The 22,141-nt window shown below is 41.1% G+C and overlaps 1 protein-coding gene across 2 annotated transcripts; it reads left to right on the top strand.

Moving 5' to 3' along the window:
- Positions 1-3,629: 3,629 nt before the first annotated feature.
- Positions 3,630-17,515, top strand: vegfab (vascular endothelial growth factor Ab). 2 transcript variants are annotated; one of them, XM_020091775.2, is made up of 8 exons: positions 3,646-4,422; positions 6,473-6,515; positions 7,486-7,682; positions 8,429-8,505; positions 10,247-10,279; positions 12,877-12,951; positions 14,532-14,675; positions 15,669-17,515. In XM_020091775.2, the coding sequence occupies exons 1-8, from the start codon at positions 4,369-4,371 to the stop codon at positions 15,688-15,690; spliced, it is 645 nt and encodes a 214-aa protein (XP_019947334.1). In that variant the 5' UTR covers positions 3,646-4,368; the 3' UTR covers positions 15,691-17,515. The 2 variants fall into 2 exon arrangements, with proteins under 2 accessions (XP_019947336.1, XP_019947334.1); XM_020091777.2 differs by lacking the exon at positions 12,877-12,951 and having other exon boundaries at positions 3,630-4,422.
- The last annotated feature ends 4,626 nt before the right edge of the window (positions 17,516-22,141 follow it).

Consider the following 22,141-nt stretch of genomic DNA (forward strand, 5'->3'; position numbering starts at 1 on the left):
GGAATGCCTGTTACATTATACATTTACACAATGTGACTTTCATCCTGACATGCACACACAGACACACATACACACGCTCTCCTTTCTGTAGAGGGAAATCATTCATTGATAGTTTGAGCATTTTCAGGCTTAAAAATTAAATTTCTTTCTATGTGTATGTGAGAGTAAAATAGGAAAAATGTGAAATGTCACTCAGACAAAGTCATGATTATATAATTATAATGGAAAAATGTAATAATTGATTTGGATTTTTTTATTCTTAGCAAATTAGAAACTTAAGCAACTTGAGTGGATCTCAGTAGAGTGCATACTTCCACCAAGGCCCAGCAGTTAAAACTCAATCAAGCTGCACCAAAGTGCACACACTTATAGAGTGTACCTGATTGTTCCTTTGATCCTGGGAAATTGGTTTAAATGTTATAAAACTAAAAGTTAGATAAAGTGAAAAAACAAATCCTGGCTCCGCACCAACATTTTCTGGTTTCTTCCTTGGCCCATGTCACATTCTTCCACCAACTTTGAAATACATTCAGTAGTTTTATAATAGTGCTGACAAACAAACAAACCAATGAACAGACTGCTGCAAAAACCACAGCTCCACTTTTTCCCACTGTCCAGAAACGAAGCCAAAATATTCCGGATAAGAATGAGCCAGAGTCTGCACAGTATAGCAGTCGAGGAATGGAAACACAATCGCCAGTGGTCTGGCCTATACATACATAACCAATCACTTGTACATACTGTCCATCAGTGTGATAAAAACTACCTGAATGTACTTCAACTTTTCAATATCATCATACATGTTTTAGCAAGTGCACTTTAATGTACTACTATTTAATGTCCTATTCTGTACCTGTTTTTTAGAAGTTTCCATGGTTGGTGGCAGGATCCTCCATTTCTGCGTGGGACTCAAATTGCCATGCACCAGATTTACAGCAAACAACGCAAGCGTGTAATCCAACGTTACTGCTTGTAAATGGCCTCTGTGTTTACTGTTCACTCTCCCACAGCCATTATCAGAGCACTGCTACGTTACTGCTAATGTCACCAAGTTTAACGCTGAAAGTGCGTCTTTAAAGCGAGAGTCGGTCATTAGTGTAATGAAACGAGGAGCAGGCCGGCCGAGCTGTTAGATGAGGAGCTGCAGGCTGCAAACAAGTTAACCACGTCTCGTTATCGTGTCCGGCTGCTGTATGGAAAACTACTCGTGCCATGAACTCAAGACTGGGAAAAGGCCAAAATACAGACTTAAAACGTGACCTTGGCTTTGTTGTATTTCTTTTTTAAATACAGATTAAGGAGCTATAGCTGCTCCAATAGGAATCACACTGATTTCCTGTCACCATAATGACATTTACAAGCGTGCGTCAGCATGCATGTCGATGCAGGGAGGCTGTTTATTGTACTTTCAGGAAAGGACTGTTTCATTAAAGTTTGAGTGTTGACATATCTGTGTGTGTGTTTAGTCAGCACAAACTGGGATGCGCACATGCACACTGTCCCACTGTTACCTTGCACACACTCTGAGTCAGCAGAAACAGGAGCTCGATGACCCCACTAATGAACCCAAGTGTTATTCTTCAATTAAACTGGGGACAGGTACGGAGCCTAGGGGACTCCTCTCTCTCAGCACCGCTCCAGTTACACTGGAGCCCAATCCCTCTCTTCCTAAAAGCTCTTTCTCCTTATCCATCACCTCTCCTCTCTGCTTTCTTGCTCCATCACGCCTCACTTCCCCTCACTGTAAAGTCTCATTGTCTCCCTTGGCTTCTTTTTTTGTCTCTCTCTTTCTTTACCTCCCTCATTTCAGTTGAACGCACAGCGAGGTATGAGTTTTCGCAAGCGAGCTGAGTATGTGAGGCACATAGCTGCCAACTTATGTCATTACACACTTATCAGCTCTTTCCACTTCCTCGCTGTCCATCAATAAGACACACTTGCAGCACTGCAGATGTGTCCAGCAGAGGGCGTCACGACTATGTGGTGATACTAAGAAATATTAGAAATCAGGGATCTTTTTAATTGACAGGTTATTAAACATTTAACAAGAGATCGTTACAGATTAAATCTGATTTATTTGAGGGAATGAACCTGCAGGTGTCACACACAAATGAAAGGGTCTTGAACTCAAACATTTTTAGTTCAAAGTCTCTAATCTGAAACAGACGATGATTTAACTTAATAACAAACAGAAGAAAAAACTATTTAACTTATTTCCCCTCATTAATTGAACACATACCAGTGGTGGATGAGTATATTTAATAGGTTTGAGTTCATTCTACTTCACTTGGGTATTTCTATTTCACAACCTGGAACATTTATCTTTTTGTGACGCTTCTATGTACTTTTCAAGTTTGTTATACAAATATATGATGTGATTGTAAAATATAATATGTGACTAAAGAGTATAGAAGGCACTGAAAGTTGTGAAACAATACAAGATATAATGTTTACATGGTCATACATTAATTATGATAATCCAGGAACATAATATGTCACTGACAGGGGTTATTGCTAATTATATACCTATTCTTTTTATATTTTATACATGAACTTTTATACATGTTTGCTAATAATTTAATTGTATAAACTTTACTTTGATGATTGTATTTGTTTTAGAGTATTTGTTTGGTCAGGTACTGTTGCTATAACTCGTTTAAAAACAACTTTTCCACTTCGACACATACTAAGTCATCCGGTGATGAAGAGGATGTTGTTCTTCATCATCACCATCATCATTAACGTCACTATACCACAAATTGGAGTCACTTTCTTTTTCCAACGTTGCATCACAGACAGTGAATGAGTCGCTCGTCCTCCTCGCCATGAATTACCAGCTGATGTTCGGGGAAGAAGGGATTAAAAAAGGAGGAGGAGATCCGGACCATCGATCAATTTCCATCGGTCTTTTACCCCTGAACTGACGGGCAGGAAGTCACGAGTCACCGGTCAGCCCTTTCCATGAGGCGTGTGCGCACTGACCGGCTCGACGCGGTTAACGACTCACGGTCACCGACTGCTACGTTGCACTGCGCACGCACACCAATCCACTCACACGCACACACACAATATAACCAGGCTACGTGTCCAGACACACACACGCTCACTCCCTTATTTTATGCATAATAACTGCCCCGATCTCTAATCTATCACCAGCTATAAGGCATATTTATAATATATATTATATGACGTATAAATGTCTCATATAATATTTTACAACATCCTATGATTTTATTTAAAACACAAATGGTGCATTCAAAGGCACATGTTGATGCGTAAAGAAGAATTTGGTCATTCTATGTCTGTTTAAACAATATAATACAAGACTATGTGTATAAACTATGAATAGATGTGTATCCCTGCAGAAAAGTATCTGTAAGACATGTGTGGATGATGAAATAGATTTTAGAAGCATGGAAACTGTGGCTGATGTTTCATCCAAACGTCTTATTCTCTCTCTAAAAAGATACATTTTTAAAAGACTTGTGAACTCAGCTCTGTGGTTTCTTTTTTTTTAAAGCTGTCTGGTGATGGTGTCACATGAGTCGACGTTTTCGCAGATGAAAGTTTTGAGAGAGAGAGAGAGAGAGAGACAGAGAGAGGGAGACAGAGGGAGGGAGTGAGAGGGAGGGAGAGAGAGAGAGAGAGAGAGAGAGAGAGAGAGAGATTTTGAGGCCAGCGCTCATCATGAGGACACACCTACCATTTTCAGAAGATCTACGACTCCACGTCTGTGCTAGTAGAATCGCGCAGAGCCACAGTTTGGAGCGACCGCGTTGTGCCTGAACACCGAGGGCTGAGCTGACCCGCATTAAGTGCGCAGCAGTGCCGCAGGAGTAAAACAGCGGCCAGGGGCGCGAGCGGACAAAGTTTTCTCAGTGGGGACGAATATTTCTCAGCAGGCGGTTTTATTTTTCACTCCGCGTCACCCCTGGTCTGTGGCTTCAGATTGCACACAGGAGTATAAATTTCACATGGACACTTCTTGGAGACGCCTGGCGCAATGGGATTATTTATGGGATTTTTGTAATGTGGATTCCCACACCGGTGCAGGCAAATAGAGGTCCGCTGCAGAACAATGTGAGACGTTATGCGTCTTGGATTTTCGTGTTTCTGGATATTCTGAAAATAATTGGCAACAGTTGAGAAGGAAGAAGTTGTGCGCAAAGGATTTTACCCCTCCAGCCCCGGGACCAGCATGGATTTGCCGCTACAACCCCCTTCCCCCTGCGTGTAGAGTAGAAGTTTCAGCCGGTCCACTTTGTGTTGTTGTACTTGTTTGTTTATAAACTTCATGTTCGAGGACAAATCGCCACATTGGCCGCTTGGATTTTAAAACGTCGCCTGCCTTTGGGATTTTCCAACACCATGAACTTTATTGACAGTTTGACTCTATTATTTTTGACGCTGTCAGCTGTCAAGGTGAGTCCGGAGATTGTATTGGAGCAAAAAAGAAAAAGAAAAACACGGGACGACCTGAGTTTGCGACATGGTCATTAATGTGTAGCTCGTCCTTGTCTTTCCTCTGGCTAGGTCATCGCTCATGTTTAAACAAGCTGAGCTTTCGTGGCTTTGGGGGGATTTCAACAGCCATTACGCAGAGCCGACACTATAAACCAAACCCCACACACTCGTGGGTGGTGCGTTTTTGTGTCACAAATGTGCCTTAAAGGCTGATTTTTATAAATAATGTTGTGAAGTTTGACGCTAGGTGATCAGCAGGCCTGCTCTAACACCACCTTGGAGATATTATTACGCTTTAAAGGCGCAGTGGCTCCATTCTGAATTAGGACATGTGAACAGGTTCACTCCTGGCACTGAGGCGACCCTCATGGTGAGCCCGCTCCACTGAGACGGAGCACTACTTTTCACGCTGAATTTTAACATTCAGCCCCAGGGGAGAGGAGGGGGAGAGCGGGAGAGGGGAAAAAAAGAGAAGAACAGGCGTCACTCCACAGATTAATCGAGTTCACTGGGGAATTTTAATGGCTCTTTGAGAGCGCACTGTAAATCGTTTTCCATGTAATCATAATCTAGCTGCAGTGTGCCCGAGCTGGCTCTGAGCAAAGGTTCCAAGGTGAAGATATAACGCAACACAGCACTTCAAAAGCAGCATTTCTCTCCAGCACTAATGCGCTAAAATTATTTTGAAATAGTTTTCCACTTAAGCGCAAGTTTTAAATTGCAATACAGTACCTCTCATCCAAAATCCATCAGATTAATTTCCCTCCACGGTCCGATGAAGTGTTTATTAGACTTAACTGCTTGATTTAATAAGAGCTAATTCACCCAATCAACGCGGAATAGTATCAAGATGCTGCTTCAACTGCTCATTTCCAGTCAGCCTATCATCACTCGGTTTAAGGGTCGATGTTCACAGCTTGACACCCATCCATTAATAATACAGTACATATGGGTTTGGAGGCGTCGGGGTCTCTCACCCCTTAAGGCTGGACCCTCTCACGCCACCAGAAGTGGGTGGAGACTGCAGACAACCAACACAGCCTTTCTTTCTTTCTTTTTTTTTACTCTTTCATTTAAGGGATTGAAACGAGTTTGTGCGCTTTCCTCTAAGGCGCACACTCAGTGAACACATGCCGGTGCGAGGCTGTACAGGACCCGGGTCTCACGCAATATTGGCGAGACATTGCACCAATTGCGCGCGCTTGTGTGTGGAAAAAAAAGAAGGGAGGGAGAGGCGAGGAGGCGCGCGGGGTTGCGCGTGTGCGTGGAAAAAGGCGACAGGGAGCTGTGCGTAAATGCGCGCCACGGATGGAAAGTTGCCAGAAAATCCTTTGTGGTCCGACTGGTGTGGTGACAGCTATACGCCCCTGAGTAGGAAAGAAGCAGGCTGAGGTTCTTACCGGTTTTAATGGCAATACGAATTAATCCGTGTGGCCTGCAGAGGTACATTAAAAGCTTTAAAAAAAAAACTAAAACACAAGCAAACTTCAATGTGTGTGGGGGTTTTTTGTGCCACGTATGATGTGGCAGAATTTGGATCAGCTCGTTTGGCTGCTTGTACCTCTGGTCAAATATTTGGCCATATAAGGACTTACCCACAACACACACAAGGATTTATGACAGCAACTTAATAAAGCTTCATATTCTGAGATATGTTCAAAAATGTTCAATGGCACAATCTGGCTTCATTTTAAAGTTCCATGTTCAAGAATAAGTTTACAAATATGCTGTAAAACAAGAATCCTGCTCTTGGAAACTATATCATTTCTTTATTGCTTATAACAGACACTATATCAACAGTTGACCCTCGTTGCCCTCCAATCTGTCAGTCCAAGAAAAGGCACATAATGTCCCTTCCTCACATTTCTGTCAACAGAAATGTGAAAATACAAATACATATTTTGCGCAACTGTGGATAAGTAAAGGGCACGGGCTGCATTTTTCTAAGCTCTTGCACAATCTACAGTCACTAACGTCTGTTTTTCTGTTTTTTGTTTCTTCCTTGCAGAGCGCCCACATACCGAAGAGCACAGAAAGAGGTCCACATGACGGTAGGTGTCCCATAGGGCACCGTGGGAATACAGTGTGACTGGGCTCCATGGCTGGCACACGGCCAAACAGAAACAGGGCTGATCTGAGGTTCACCTTGACATTAAAGGCAAATTATCGCCTCCTGGTGGATAACTTTATAGCCTGACCCTGCCAAGAATAATCCCCCCCCCCCCCCCTTACTCTTTTGGTAGATAAGAACAGTTTCACCCATAAATTTCAACACGTGGATATTTTCATCTTGTAACAGCATTCCTTTTCGTTTGAGGTTACGCCAGGGGAAATGTTGTGGTGACCAGACTCTTATAGAACGGAATTTCACCCTCTTGGCTCACTCAAAGTTTCATTATATTTTTTGCACAATCCCAGCGTTGCCCAATCAAATTTGGAGAATCAGAAGCTGAACTTCATGACATGTTCTGGCCCCAGTGTGTTTGGTTTGGCTTCAGACTCACTAATGTTTCTGAGCGATATTTTGGAAGTGTTGTTGTAATATCTTTCTCAAGAGCAGAACCCCTGCAAAGATGACTGGAGGTGAAAGAGCAGACTAGAGGTTATTATTGTACAGCTGAAGATGAGCTAGAACATAATGGAGCAGAGGCAAAGCTGTAAAAAAAAAAAGAGGTCACACTCAAGTCCAGCAGAAGGGTTCAAAATCGATATTTAGACTAACAGAGCACTTGTTATTTCCTGATGGATATTGCACACATAAGTCAATCTCTATTTATTCGTGTAAACCAAGGTTACCAAGAGCTTCTCAATGGAATAATAGCAAGTAAAACGTGTGTGTGCATGCTTGCACGTGCTTCATCTCCTTCGCTCTGGCTCCCTTGAGAGCCTGCCAGTTTTTTTTAATTCAAAGTCGTTTTGTAGTTGTCTGTTACTGTTACGCCACAGTGGCATTCAGGAGTCGGTGGTTTAGTCTGGGGCTCCTCTGCCATTTTATAACTGTGCACCCTCTGTGTCTCCCAGTGATCCCTGTAATGGAGGTATACAACAAGAGCAGGTGCCAGCCTCGGGAGCTGCTGGTGGAGATCCTGCAGGAGTATCCGGAGGAGGTGGAGCACATCTTCATCCCGTCCTGCGTGGTGTTGACGCGCTGCGCCGGCTACTGCAACGATGAGATGCTGCAATGCATGCCGACGTCCACCTATAACGTAACAATGCAGGTCAGCGTGCAGTGTTATTTACAAGTGTATGACTTTGTCATAGGGGTTCCGAGGGGTGGGAGTGACAATAGGGGTGACCATTGCTGTAGCTTCTATATTTTTCTTCAACCGTGAGGTGACTGTGTTTGAGAAAGACACTTAACGCTTATTTTTGCCCAAATGTCACAGCTGAAGAGCACAGACAGTGGGCAGCGTCAAGTGTCCCTCTGATTGGTCCAGAGCCCTCCAAGTGCCCTTCTCTTTGGCACAAGAGCCCCTTCAAGTCAGTCTAAGTGCAGCCAGCGCAAAGGCTGCTCTTGCATCACATTTGGGCAAAAATGAAACAGATGCGTCTTTTTAAAAATGTTCACCTCTGCAACTCTGAGACTCTACCAACGCCTCTGCTTTAGACTGCATGAGGACTCTGGTCGAGCTCTTTTTGAACTTTGTATCTATTGATCCTTGTTCCTGCTCCGTTTGACACAATTAATTTATGACAACACGTTAATTTGTTAAATTTAACATCTTTAAATAGATGTTTTCAGGTCACCAAGAGTTGTTGTCTTCCTGCTCTTAATCCCCTGAGCCCCTGAACCTTCTAATCATCGGAGGAGCAGGGTTGGAAACACAGTGACCTCTATATGTCCGTTTATGTCCATCCTTTATGATAAATCCTTTATCATAACTCACATCTCAGAGGACGTGTAAAATGTGTGTAAACATGTATGTTATTTAACTCTGTGACCTTTTGTCTCCTTCTTTTGCAGATTAAAAGAGTAAGACACCACATACAGCAAAATGATATTTTCATGAGTTTTACAGAACACAGCGCATGTGAGTGTAGGTAAGAAACCCCCCAACACACACACATTCGCACACACACACACACACACATACACACACAAACACACACACACACACACACAAACAACTTCTGGAACACAAATCACTGTGTGATTGAGCATCAGACACATAGCGTCAAGTTTGACACGCTTAACAGAAACATATCGGGATGATACACACAGCGTCTTATCGTTGCCTCTGTCTCATCACTGATCTCAAAAAGACAGAGCACACAGATCTCAGCAGACGTCTCAGCACATTGCTCCAAGGTATCCTCATTCCATCTCGTTGCTTAAGTAAAGGAAACACATTTGTGTGAATGAAACCCTGTTTCTTCCCTCTGTTCCATCGAAAGGTCATCCTAGCTTTAGTTATCGATCTCCGAGATATGTTGTCTCCGTGCCCTGCAGTCACAATAAGCAACTTCTCCTGTTAGACCTGCTGCTCGGCGACGACAGATTTATAAAGTTCACTCAGTTTGGTTTGTTACTCTCGCTTTTGTTTTCCCAGGCAGATAAACTGTTTTCAATCTAATCTACTGAAGCCTGTTTTGTCTCTGAGCCAGATTTGAGCGTGTGTGACACGAATGAACTGGGACACAGCAGCGCAGGGGGGACGTGTATCATCCTCCCACATTTAAGGGCAGTTTGACAAGCAAACAAACATTCTAGGGAGGACTATTGGCCTGAGGGTCACAATCCGTTGTCACTTTGAGCCTCTTCCCAGAGCTACTGAGTTGAAAGTATGTTGAAAAGTTAGTCACTGTGTGCTCGGAGAGGCCCTGGCTATTAAGAAATGCCACTCTGAACTTTATGCAGTTCGGCTGTAAAACCATTAAGATGAGGCGTTTAGAGCACCCTTTACGAAAACACAGGCTGTAATCAATATATTTACTGTTTTGAAGTTGCTATTTCACTAAAGTGTTAATCAGAAAAAGAAATATGTAGCCTGATATATACTCACTATAAAATATACTCCAAGTACACTTCAGAATAAATTCTAAGCACTAGTATTAAACAAAAACTTGATGATATACTTTATTTGTATGGTACTTTTATGGTACTTTTCTTAACAATGTTACATAGTTCAAGAAATGGAAATTAAAATAATATCAGTTAAAGCTGTAATCACTTCATAAACCAGAGGAGAATAAAGTCGAGTTACACACTGAAACTAGTAGAGTGCACACCTCTGCTATCACTAGGATAATCAGTTACTTTAATACAGCACCGAAACAGTTGCAGGAGGCTATTACATCCTTTTGCTTGAATCCAACATCCACAGCTAGGAAATTTTAAATCAGAGCAGGAATGACGTGCTCCGGTTCTAAAAAATAAAAAGCTGATCTGCTTTTATTTTATAACGATTACACCTTCGAGCTTTAGTTATTGCACCAGTCTGTCAAATAGAAACTTGGCACGGTGTCTGTGACATCTGAAATTAATCATGATTCATTGCTTCACACTCCATGTGTATCGAAACAAAGCTTACAATCTCAAGTGAAGTGTGTGTATCCATCCTCTGTGTGAGCACAACACTAGTTCACTGGTATATAAAAGTGAGACTTACCACAGTTTCTGGTAAAGCAAGCTGATGTAACATGATTTGGGAAGAATGATGTGAGCTCAGCCCTGCCGATAATGAGCCGTCTGGTCTCTGATGATCTTGCTATGTATCTGTTTACGAGGAAACAACAGCAGGCCTTGATCTAATGCCATTTTTGTTTTGTTCCTGCGTTTCAGGGTGAAGACAGACGTGAAAGAACAGAAAGAAAAGTGAGTACAGCGCTCTCTCTGCATGGAGGCTGTTTTTTTTTCGCAGGGGGAAACAATGGGGGATTTGAGATTTGATCTCTTTTTTTTTTTTTTCCGGTTTCGCTCTCAGCCGTCTGCAACTCGACATTATCCCTCATGCTTTTCGTGCTCAATTGATCCGTCTGCTATATTCTCACCTTCATTTTCGCTGTCTCTACATTTTTCATCCACAAATACCGATTCAATCCCGCAGCAGACAAGGTACAATATAAGATTATGCTGAGATTAGCGTTCAGAGCTCAGGTGATAACAACAGGGAATATCGGCTAAAGACACTCAGGTGAATGAGTGACACTTGATGGGGTCATCGCCCTCTCTAATCCTGTCCTTTACACCTTCCTCTCTCTTCTATCTCTTTTTTACATTCCTCTCTTCTTTTCTTTACTGTTTACATCCGGTGTCTTCTTCTCTGATATATAGATAACAGTGTTTCTGACCCGTTAAAGGTTTCTGTTTACGATCCTCACTTAAGTGATCCTCTCCTATGCGTCAGAACTCAGATGCCGAGAATCATAAAACCCTTGGATCCTCCTATACTGTGACCAGTTGGTAATATCTTTCTATTGCAGAACGATGGGTTGTTGTATTTTGGTTTTATGTCAGGTTGCCTGTCGTATAGATAAGGCTTCGTTTTGATACCTCCTCTTTAACCTTGTCTTTACTCTTTACGAGTCCCACTTCGGAGGCCTGCTGCTACAAAGTGATATGGTCTTAGGGTCGTTCAACTCCTGTTTCTGACGCTTATATACTTTTTAGTTTTAACGTCGGCCCCTGACCCCTCGGAAGTGTGAGATATGCGATTCTGTCGGGATGAGTCTTCCCACTGAGGTTGTGAAACCGCAAAACTGTCAACTTCCACAGTGGAACTGACCTCTGAACAATCAAAAGAGGAAATTGTTACATTTACATGACGTCAGCTTCATCCAGTGTCTTTCTGAATGGGGCCTCATCTGTCATTGATTCAAAACTGTGTCTGAACCAGCCACATTTGTAACTGCAGTTATTGAAGTAATTGTTACAAATTTGCTACATGCTGATGAAGAGCTGTAAAAAAATTGTGTACATTTTCTTGGGTTTATTTAAGTTGCAGCCTATTTAGTGCTAAGTGGCTGATATTAGCATGCTGACAAACTAAAGTGAGACTGTGAACATGGTAGACATTATATCTGTTAAACATCAACATGTTTGCATTGCCTTTGTGCCCATGTTAGCATGCTGATGCTAGCATTTAGCCTAAAGCACTGCTTTACCTCAATACAAACTCACAGAAGCTCTAGCTCGGCTTTAGACGTTTTCACCTGTTACCCAGTTGTATTTGTTCTTTGCAAACATTTACATTTCAATTTGTCCATTGACTCATTTGGCAATTTCCACTGCCTATGCAGACAAGGAGAACCTCTGTTTATCACCAATATATGATAAATACTTTAAATATGTAACCTGCTGCTGGGTAACGGGTAAAATGAAAATTGGAGCACTGTGACCAGATCTTGGAGTAAAATATGCGAAGTTACAAATTGGGCTTGGTCGGACCCTATGATGTACTGTACACATGTCATTTTTAATTACTGGACATGCCGTGCCTAATCATGGTGCGGGCAAATTTTTATTTATTTCGTGTTTGTTATTTTTGGTTTTGTTTTACCATTTTTCTGTTTTTGTGTATTTAAAGATCAGCACTTATAAACTGCAAATATCAAGTAACTGTAGAAAAATACCACCAACATTGTTTTTGCACTTCTATTTGAGTATGAAAGTTTCTAGTATAGTTTTATACATACAGGAAAAAACTTGTGCAACTCAGCTTGCGCTTGAGCAGACACAGATATTTTGAAGCAGCCTGCACCTGTGAAGCTCCGGGTGTATATACAGTACATACATACATCGTTTGTTACTGAAACAAGTTGAATCAGCCACAAAGCACTGACCCAGATAATTTGCAAGATGCACTTTTGGTGTACAAGTCCAAGTTTAATATCCTCAACTCATGGGGGAAATTTTGGGGTCACTGCCCGAGCTGAACCTCAGACTATTATTCGTGTTCTGCTGAGTCACTGCACTGTTCTACAAAGCGTAGATTTGATATTTATAATATTTCATTAATGTATAATATAGATAACCATGTACAGTAATATGCACTACCAAGGGTGTGTCTTTGCAAATCAGGTCACAATGGTTGCTTCATCTTTCAAAAAAAAAATGGTTGTGCAAATTTGTCGTAAAATCAAATCCCTCACTGAAGTTGTTGAGATATGGTTGAGACACTCATGTTAACACTGCCTGATGCCTTTCTCATAATGTAACAAGTCATAATCCCAAACGATTCAATCATTAACAATAAACTAATCAAACAGTAACCTGTTGGAATTATTAATTTTTTGACTCCTGCATTTTAATTCATAGAAATCAAGAAAGAACGCCTTTAATCCATGTTGATTTTTAGCAATCGCCATCGTATAAATACATCGTTATCGTATTTAGCAATTGTTTTCCAAACACCTCAGTCCACCTCAGTCTCTCAGGCATCAATCTGCATTGTTGTCCTCTCTCTCTTGCAGAAAATCCCGGAAAGGCAAGGGCAAAGGCTTAAAGAGAAAACGAAAGAAAAACCGTGACAAAACAATTCATGATGCGTATGTCAGCTCTGCCTTCTCCACCTACTTGCACCTGAGTGTTGCACTTCTCATGATTAAACTAATTTGGGAGGAGCTCCTCTGTCCCTTTTAATTTTGCACCATTTATTTTGCCCGTTAGCCACATCAGTTAGCATGCCGCTCCCATGCATTGTCCTAACTTTGTCTCATCCGTCAATGTTACCCAGAATTATCAGTTGTTAATTTTGCCCTGTTTGCTAAAGTAGCATAAGCAACACTTTACATAACAGCGATGCAGGAGACTTGCTCTGGTCGTATTTCATGAGAAATGAACCATAACCCATTTCCACCCCTCAAATCCCCCATCTAATCTCGTCCCAGACTCTCCAGAACAATGTTCGAAAGAATGTCACTCCGTATTATGAAAAGAGAACGATGGTGGGGATGAGATACAGACACGTATCAAGAATAACAGTAGAAACCTGAGGTACAAGTTGCTCCTAGCATGTCAGATAGCGAGAATCGTGATTGATTATAGACTTGTTTTAAGAAACAAGTGTTGCATTGACTGTAACTCGAACCTTCTACTGAAACAAATCACAGCTCCACCAGCATGGCTCCACAGGCCGGCTCATACTGTTCTGGTATCTGTTCTGGGATCGCCAGGATTGTAATCACGCTCCTGTGTTCAGTGTTGAGTCTGTGCTGCTTTGCTGTGTCTCGCACCCGTCTGCTTTCCATTCGTTCTTCTTTTCATCTTTTACAGATTGTTTTTTTGCTGTCCCATGCATAATGCTGGTACTTTTCATGTAATGTGAAGATAAGTGATGGCCATCTATTGCCTTTTTATCCTTTGTTGCTATGGGGGACTTGTAAACCAGCAAATTGTTAAGAAAGCACAGTTTTTCGTGTCTTTGTTCGGTTGCTTTTTGTCTCTGAACCCATACAAGAGCGTCCCTATTCTATTCAAACATACTACAATGATGATCTTGTGTGTCTTTATTGCTCACAATGTGACAGGATACATGATTGTGTTGTTATTTGTAATTTGTATGTTGAGATGTCAAAGGAGAACCTGAGCCTTCATTTGTCAATTTTTAGCCTGTGTTCTGAATCTAATGTCTCTCTATGGGAAATGCAGTCTTCAGTTTTCACTCAATAAAATGAAACTTTTCTTAACGGAGAACCAAGCAGACCCTTGAGTCTTCTTTATCAACAGTTCAACGTCTCTAACAGTGAGAGTCGGAAGTGTCTTGTCACTCGCAGTTCCACGCAAAGATGTGTCGTTTTGTGTTGCAAGAAAAGGCCCAGAGCTTTTCTCACTGCATGTCTGTCACATACAAGGCATTTGCAAGCAGTCTAATCCACGCAGGGGTTGTGGGGAAATTTAGTGCTTGGGTATGTGCCTGCTCTGTGGGATATCTGTGTGCAACGCTACCAAACTGCCACATGCAGAACTTGTCAGGCAGTGGCATGAGAGAGCAAAAGCGGAGCATATAATAAGGTTTGGACTCAGTGTGACCTCTTTTATGGTTGGTTATAGAACATAATAATAATCTGCGTCTCTCCCTCTTCCTCCCCGTCTCTCTTTGTCTCTTTGTCTGTCTTTCTATGTCCAGTGTTTGTGAGCCATGTTGCGATACCTGCACAGAAAGGAGAAAGCGTTTGTTCGTGCAGGATCCTGCAACCTGCCGGTGCTCCTGCAAACACACAGACGAACACTGTAAAGAACGCCAACTAGAGCTCAACGAGAGGACCTGCAAGTGAGTGTTGAGGGTTTAGAGAACTGAAGTTACAAGTGAACATTTGGGTTCTGCACAAGAAGTTAAAAGAAAATACAGTTGGATAGATGAGATTTGTAGTTTGCAATTACAATTTAAAAAGATTCTCGGCCTGCCGCCAAACTATGTGGTTCATGTTCACGAACCACAAACACATGTTCATGACGTGGTTATATTTTTATAAATAGTGCTGGTTATATAAGAAGATTGACACCATGTCTTGTGTCTTATCCAACAACCGATTAGCTTTGGTAAAACTATGAACACAATGTGACCTAATCGCTTAAAGTCATAAACCTCAATTATCTGCAACTACCCTCAGCTTTGTTGCAGCATTGTTTCACCCTCAGGAGTTGGTGGAGACTAAAATGTTGGATGAATGTTGTTCATCAGAGCTGCTAAATATGTTGATAGCCAACTCTTTGCTATGAAGTTTTACATGCTAACTTAAAATAATCAGATATTAGAAGTGGAATCCACCCTCTCAACAAGTCTCTGCAGGAATGCAAATACGCATTTAGCCAAATGTGTGGCTTTAGACATGAGTTCTTGTACTAATTAAACCAAGAAGAAATAAATTTTGCTCTGGAGCTATTTTACTACTTTCACACAGAGCTGGGCTAAATGATTTGTCGCCGTTTCCAGTCTTAATGCTAAGCTAAGTGAACTGCCCTCTGGCTCCGGCTACATTTTTAGCATGCATGCATACATGAGAGTACTTTCTGATGTAACTCTCTGCAACAGAGTCAGGGCGTACATTTTGCAACACGTTGAACTATTCCTTTGACTTTTTTAAGGTCATGAAGGGTTCAAATCATAAATGCATCTATCGTATAATATGAATAGCTGACCTAGAAAGACACATCAAAAGAACCATGAGGAGATATTGCACTGAGTTATAGAAAGTTGTCAAATAATGTAGAAAATGCCCCAAGAGCTCAAATCTTTTGCTTTTCTTTATTTCTGCTTTCTTAGATGTGACAAGCCGAGAAGATGAGAGAGGTGGGATCACCAGATGTACAAGATGAAGGAATATTCTAGAGATATTTCACAGCACAGCACTTTGACCTTTGAACCGTAAGCTCTTCTTTTCTGTGGAAAGCATTCCCCTTGGACTGGCTGAGAGAGAACAAAAAGAAAGACTGAACTGAAGTTTCCTCCCACTGTATATCTCTGTGTATATAGACCATGATAAAAGAAAAAAAGAGTACAGAATTGTAATGCTGCTACAGAAACGAATAACTAAACCCATCATTTGACAAAACACAAATAGCCGCCATGTGGTTTTGCATTTCTAACAGGCTTGCAGTGCAGGTGTAGTCTCGTTGTCGATTCATTGTATGCAATTACTTCACTGGATATGAGTCTACTGTGGTTGTGTGTCAATCAAAAGTTGCAAAACCTCTCAATCTAAGATATATTTAACTACTAAAACAGTGGGTGAGGCTGAAGAGGACATGGACGCACCCTCCTTTCTAAAACGATGGATGGACTCTCGTCTGCAAATGTCTACTTTTGTTTTTGGATTATAACAGAAGGACACTGCGACAGACGATGGAAATCTTGAATCTGTGTCTCCGTGATATTGCTTCCTATCCTCTGAGGACATTGCAGGACTGGACAAACACAATATTGTCACTATTGTGATCATCTTGCAGGAGGAAAGACTCTGGAGTGCCATATACTTTTAAAGGGATACTGGTCATCGATGATAGCATCATATGTTTTGCTATATCCTTCATGAAAACCACTGAAAACATCCTATACTGTAGATTCCATTTGAAAAACTGTGCCTCACAAAATGTACTGAGAAATCTTTCGAGTGCTTTTTAAATTATTTTTTGTTTCCTTTTTCAGGAGAGGGGATTGTCAAAGTAGTTTTATTAGTTGTTGAACTCAATACAGAATCTATTGATTACATATCTTGTATCTTGTACATACTTAATATCCCTTTATGCCATAGTCCATTCTAGATAATTTATAATGTTATAGAATATTTTTCAGTATTCAGTCTTCTACCCATATTTAATTTGGTCTATTTATATATGCAGTGTTATGTTCATGTGGCTGTCCTATCTCCCCCCATTTGTAAGGTCACTGATGGCTACTCTCAGCATGGAGACTCTCTGTGCTTTTCTAAGACAAAAAAAAATCAAACATGATTTGTTAACATTCCCTTAATGGATCACTTGTATTGATGTACTGATGACACTCTGGATTCTCAACCCCTCTTATCTAAGGGTGTGGGTGCTGTGTAGAATTTTAATGTATCTGCGTGTTTGTGTACGTGTGTATGAATGTGTGTCCATGTGCATTTGCCCACATGCACATATGTGTGTAGGTGTTAGTAAGTTGTATTTAAGTATTTAATGTAGCGGACCTGTGTTCTGTCCGTCCTGCAAGATGCAAATACAAATAAACTACTGCTAGCAGCTCAGCATACACTACTACCACACAAAATTGGATAACAATCTGCCATCAGTCTTGGAGCCCTCATTTTTAGTTGTCTTTGTCTCTTCTTCACTATTAACATGTTTTCTGTGTCTATGTAAAACAGTAAAGCATATTTATTTTCAAATTATATTGTTTTTATATAAAATAAGGAAAAGGTTGCTGTGTTGTGAATGCTGTGTTTTCAAGAGATTTAAATAGGCAGCATGAGTTTTCCATGTTTTTTGTGCGGCAAGTTGATGCTCACACATCTGCCGATGCAGAATGTAATCTGGATGAAAACAGAACAGACGAATAAGAAATCCCTGCACGCTTTTCATGACAGACAGACAGACATTCATCCTTATGAATAAAATGGCACTTTGAAGTAGTGTGCAGTAATTAATCTGTAAAAAAAAACTCAAGGCAGCTGTTTCGGAGCGCCGGAGGAAGCAACACATTTTCTGAAAAGTGTTGTCATCAATAAGGATACATACGATTTTTCATTGACAAATAACAATAGCGAAAAAAACTGCTAGTTGTGGTCATTATTAATGGAAAAAAAAAACCTGCATGATATCCTTACATCCAGCCTACGTACCATGTGGAGTGACGGCAATAACAATATTGGATGTCAACCAAGAAGCAGCCACATAGACTAGAACTGGACCAAATCTGGGTCACACTGTGTTTTAGTCTGGTCCAGATTTGGTGATCCTTTCATATCCCTATCGTACACACATATGGTGTGGAATGGTGGTTCTTGGGCGGTCTGTTCCTATTTGCCAGATCTGGGTCAGAAGTTAGCCACAGCAATGTCAACAAAGAATGAACCAGGACTCGAGCAATGCTTTAGTGTGGTTAAAGTTGGGGTGAGAATATTGACTTTCTCTGCCCATAATTGCATAAAAACTTATGATTAAATCCACATTGAATCTCTTATTAGCCTGATGCTAACAAAAAGCAAATAAAGAAACATGATGCAGCAAAACGTTGGCTCAAGTTTGGTTGTAATTCAACATCATCTTCACCAATCAAAACATTTCTTGTGATCACTTCACTTCCAAGCTGATTCTATAATTTTCATAAAACTTTAAATATATAATCATTATGCCTGTCAGGTAACTGCACTATCCTTCCTCTTAGAATTATATCTGAAAACCCTTCAAACTCATGAATCTATTGCTTAAACTAGCCTTCCTGGATCATATTTGACAGACTCACTAGTCCCGGAAGCATCACAGTATCCCTCACAATCTGCTCTTTGCATTTGTTCATTCCTCGAACAAATCCTGAATGACAACAATCAGTAATTCCAGAACTGGAGGTCGGATTCAAAACCTCTCTTGGATTTACATCAAGAAACAATAATGCATCTTGCTTTCAACTCAAATGAATTGTACTTCTGGTTTGACTGCAGCATTAGTCGCCCTTTTCACCACAAAAACATTGCCAGGAATCCAAATCTGTAAGATTTCCCACCACAGAGGTTGCTAGAACGTGTTTCACGGTTCTCACATTTTGGGCATGTCTGAAATGTTGACGATGTGTATATTTATGAATGACAACAGGCTATGTTTCTACTCTGTTTTACAAGATTATCATGTCACCTGTCCCCCTCATCCACCAAGGAGGACAAAGAGCAGTTTTAGTTTTGAGTGTGGGATTAGTGACTTGTTCAGTGACACTTTAGCAGTGGCTGATCTCCAGGCCCCTGGAACAAATCTAACCCTTATGAATGTAGATTAAATGGAGGGTTTTGGATATTTGGCCATGTTTGTTTTGAAACTAGCTCCCTCTTAGCCCCATTGCTTGCTACTTCCCACCGGATTATCTCTTGCATGGCGCTAATGCTCTGCTCCGCTCTCCGTTACTCATGCTCTTTGTGTGCATACCAAAATATAAAGCACACCACATAGTCCCTGGAAATTGTGGGGCCCACTTCACCGGGTAAAACACCCCGAAGAATGCCATAAACCATCTAATCTGTGATTTACCAGGAACCTAGCAAGCCAGCTAGCTGCCTGTCTTGCCCATTAGTAAAACTGTGTTTGGACAGTTCAGGTGGTTTTAATCTGACACTTAACAGGAGGTAGTTACTCAGTTTATATACAAATATATATTTTTTGATAAAGAGGTTTCAAGACAAACAGTCTATCAGTTAAACTGAGTTGCTTTTCACAATCTTTGAAGAGGAGTGAGTTGTATCCTATAAATCGCCAGGTTGTTATTTCACAAAACTATATACATAAACTGTGATTCATCAATTCCAGATAACTTCTTAGTGTTATTATGGGAATCTATAATGATTGTTTTATGAAACCCTTTAAACATACACCCTGACCCTTTAAGAGTAGAGATAAAACCATATTATAGATACTTGTACATCAACTTAATGTGCAGGTGTTACTTGTGTTGCGGGGACCCTACACCTGTCTACTCAGCCACATTATGGGGATGAAAAGCAGGTTAAGGTTAGGGTATGTTAAGTTTAGGTTATAATAAAGTCAAGGTTAGGTCATTAGTAATTGGCAATGTTATTGTAAAGTTGGTTCAGATTCAAGTAAGTCAGTATAAGAAAGGAAATGAATAGCGACGTGTGTGTGTCTGTGTGTGTTTGTGTGTGTGGGGAATGGGTTTATCAGTCTTATCTCTTCTCGACTCCCATTTGGACATTGGACATTAATAGATTATGCAGAGAGAAGGGATTCAGGATTTATGAGAAACTGTGGTCTTATCAGGCAAAAGTTGAATTGAAAAGAGTTGAATGTAATCATGTGCCGTTTACATATGATAATGCAACTCTGCAAGAGAGTGACTAACAACTTAAAAAGCCCAAGATAACGAGGCAGCCCACCATCGTAACTCGGCCGAATGTCACAGATCATAGGTCTTTATAACTTTTTATAATTTGTCTAGAACTGGAATTAGTTTAGGGTATGATGAGTTTTTGGCCATTTGGATGCAACAGTAATAAACTGTAAATCACTGAAGTGCCATCAGGTAAAGCATAGTAGGCAGTGCCAAATAATAAGCATCAATGACAATGATACCAAAGTGGAAAGGGTACCTCTCTTTACATTTCAGAACAACATTCTGTTCAATAACACATCTGATATTGCCTGAAAGTATTCATCTCTTAATTTACTGCCCCATTGTGGCTGCAGGAGGCTGTTGTCTTTGGAAGCTCAGTTGACAACCAAGCAGTCAACTATATTGTTTATATATTTTTTTTGTGAATGGCCCATTGACAAAGGGGGCTCCATTATAGTGTGTGTACCATTGGTGATGGAATGACCATAATTTCAGTCTGTATTTTCCCAGCATAGGGTGTTACGGTCCATCACTGGTTGACTAGCTGATGGGTGTGGAGGTGGCCAGTGCTCGCTCCACTGCAGCTCATAATAGAGGTCAGCGGCTCACATGGGGCAGACACCTGTTCTTCATTGTCCTAATCCTCCCAGTGGTTAGTAAAGTGAACATGTTCGCCGTTGCTCTGCTTCACTTCGGTGTCTACCAGGTTGTTAGGGTTTGCAAGATTGTCTGTCTTAGTTTTGAGTCATTTGTAAACTGTTCTATAAAAACTTTCCATGCCACACCTCAGCTTTGTCTGGTCATAAAGGTTTTGGTGTGTTGGTATTTAGGCAAACAAAAGTTACTCATGTCAGACACCACAGCTGTTTTTTTTATCCAGACATACAAAGAATTGACGCAATACAGTAAATGGATGACATCAGATTCAGGAGCAAAGCAAGATGAAATGAAAATGAAGAACAATGAAAGCAGGTGTCATTAAAGGTTATAATAGCTTTACAATAGCTCTAAGACTGGCAGCAGGTTACGTGTTAAATCACCCCACACGGCTGATGTAAGCCGAGAGAAATCGCAACTCCGCAAAACCCCTCCCTGAGGCGTGTCGGCATGATATGTGCTCACTCACACGTACTACGTCTTTAAGGCTTCTGATCTATATTTACCCACGTTTCCGACTGATTGTGACACTGAAAATTATCCTTCGTGAGTCATGAGGCAGGGAACCAGAGAGGTGAGGGTGGGAGGGGAATGGGAATAAGACTGGAATCAGTTTTAAGAGGGATCACCGGAGCAGAGTAGAAAAGAGACTAATTGAGCAGAGGAGGGGGAAGAAAAGAGGATAAAACTGGGCTGCAGGAGAAGGAGGAAGAGAGAAGGGCGGAGAGGTGGGGGGGCTGTACTGATGTTGTGGCGCCTCATGTGCACGCTTGTGTTCTGATGAGGGGGGAAAAAAAGAGGGATAACTGGTGTGAGGATGCGTAAGGTAATACTCTCTTCCATGTTAATAAAGACTCCAGAGCGGAAGGAAACGATTTAACAATCTGTAAACACGCTACAACATGTTACAATGGTGGCTGGTCAGTTGTGTTTTTTTTGCCAGACTGGCTGCACCCACTCACCCCTCACATGGGTGTAGTCCAGCTTACACTCATTACCACAGCATTACCATTCACCAGGCATATCTGAGTGTGTGTGTGTGTGTGTGTGTGTGTGTGTGTGTGTGTATATGTGTGTGCGAGTGTGTTTGCATGCGTGTGTGTGTGTGTGCATGCGTGTGTGTGTGTGCGTACTTGCCAGAAGACAGGTTTATTGATTGCTTGGACACCAGAACAGATCCCCTATTTGCCTTTTCTCCCCCTCTCTTGTTAAGAAATCTGTGCTTTCTAAAATCACAAATTAAAGCATTACATTTTGTTTGTAAAAAAGAAACTAAGGAATTAAAATGGCAATTTTTGGGCCGCACAGTCACTTCCTATGGTCAGAGTGTAATATTTAATCTATAAACACAAAAATGGTATGAATCTCTTCATGTAACTCCTCACCAGGAACCATACAAGTATATTTCCCCAAAAATGTCAAACACACCCGTTTTCTTTTTCGATTTTTTAACAGAACATGCCCAAACAATTGTGATACTTTATCTTCTTATGAAAACTTTCCCTTTGCTCCAGCTCAGAGGGGAAATCGCAATGATCCAGAAAAAA

The sequence above is a fragment of the Paralichthys olivaceus genome, chromosome 19, assembly GCF_024713975.1.
Source record: "Paralichthys olivaceus isolate ysfri-2021 chromosome 19, ASM2471397v2, whole genome shotgun sequence".
NCBI lineage: Eukaryota > Metazoa > Chordata > Actinopteri > Pleuronectiformes > Paralichthyidae > Paralichthys > Paralichthys olivaceus.

Excerpts from the sequence above, each read along its gene's own strand:
- vegfab (XM_020091775.2), top strand. The coding sequence starts at position 4,369 with ATGAACTTTATTGACAGTTTGACTCTATTATTTTTGACGCTGTCAGCT. Across the intron at positions 6,516-7,485 it reads AGAAAGAGGTCCACATGACG|TGATCCCTGTAATGGAGGTA; the intron begins GTAGGTGTCCCA and ends TGTGTCTCCCAG. Across the intron at positions 8,506-10,246 it reads CACAGCGCATGTGAGTGTAG|GGTGAAGACAGACGTGAAAG; the intron begins GTAAGAAACCCC and ends CCTGCGTTTCAG.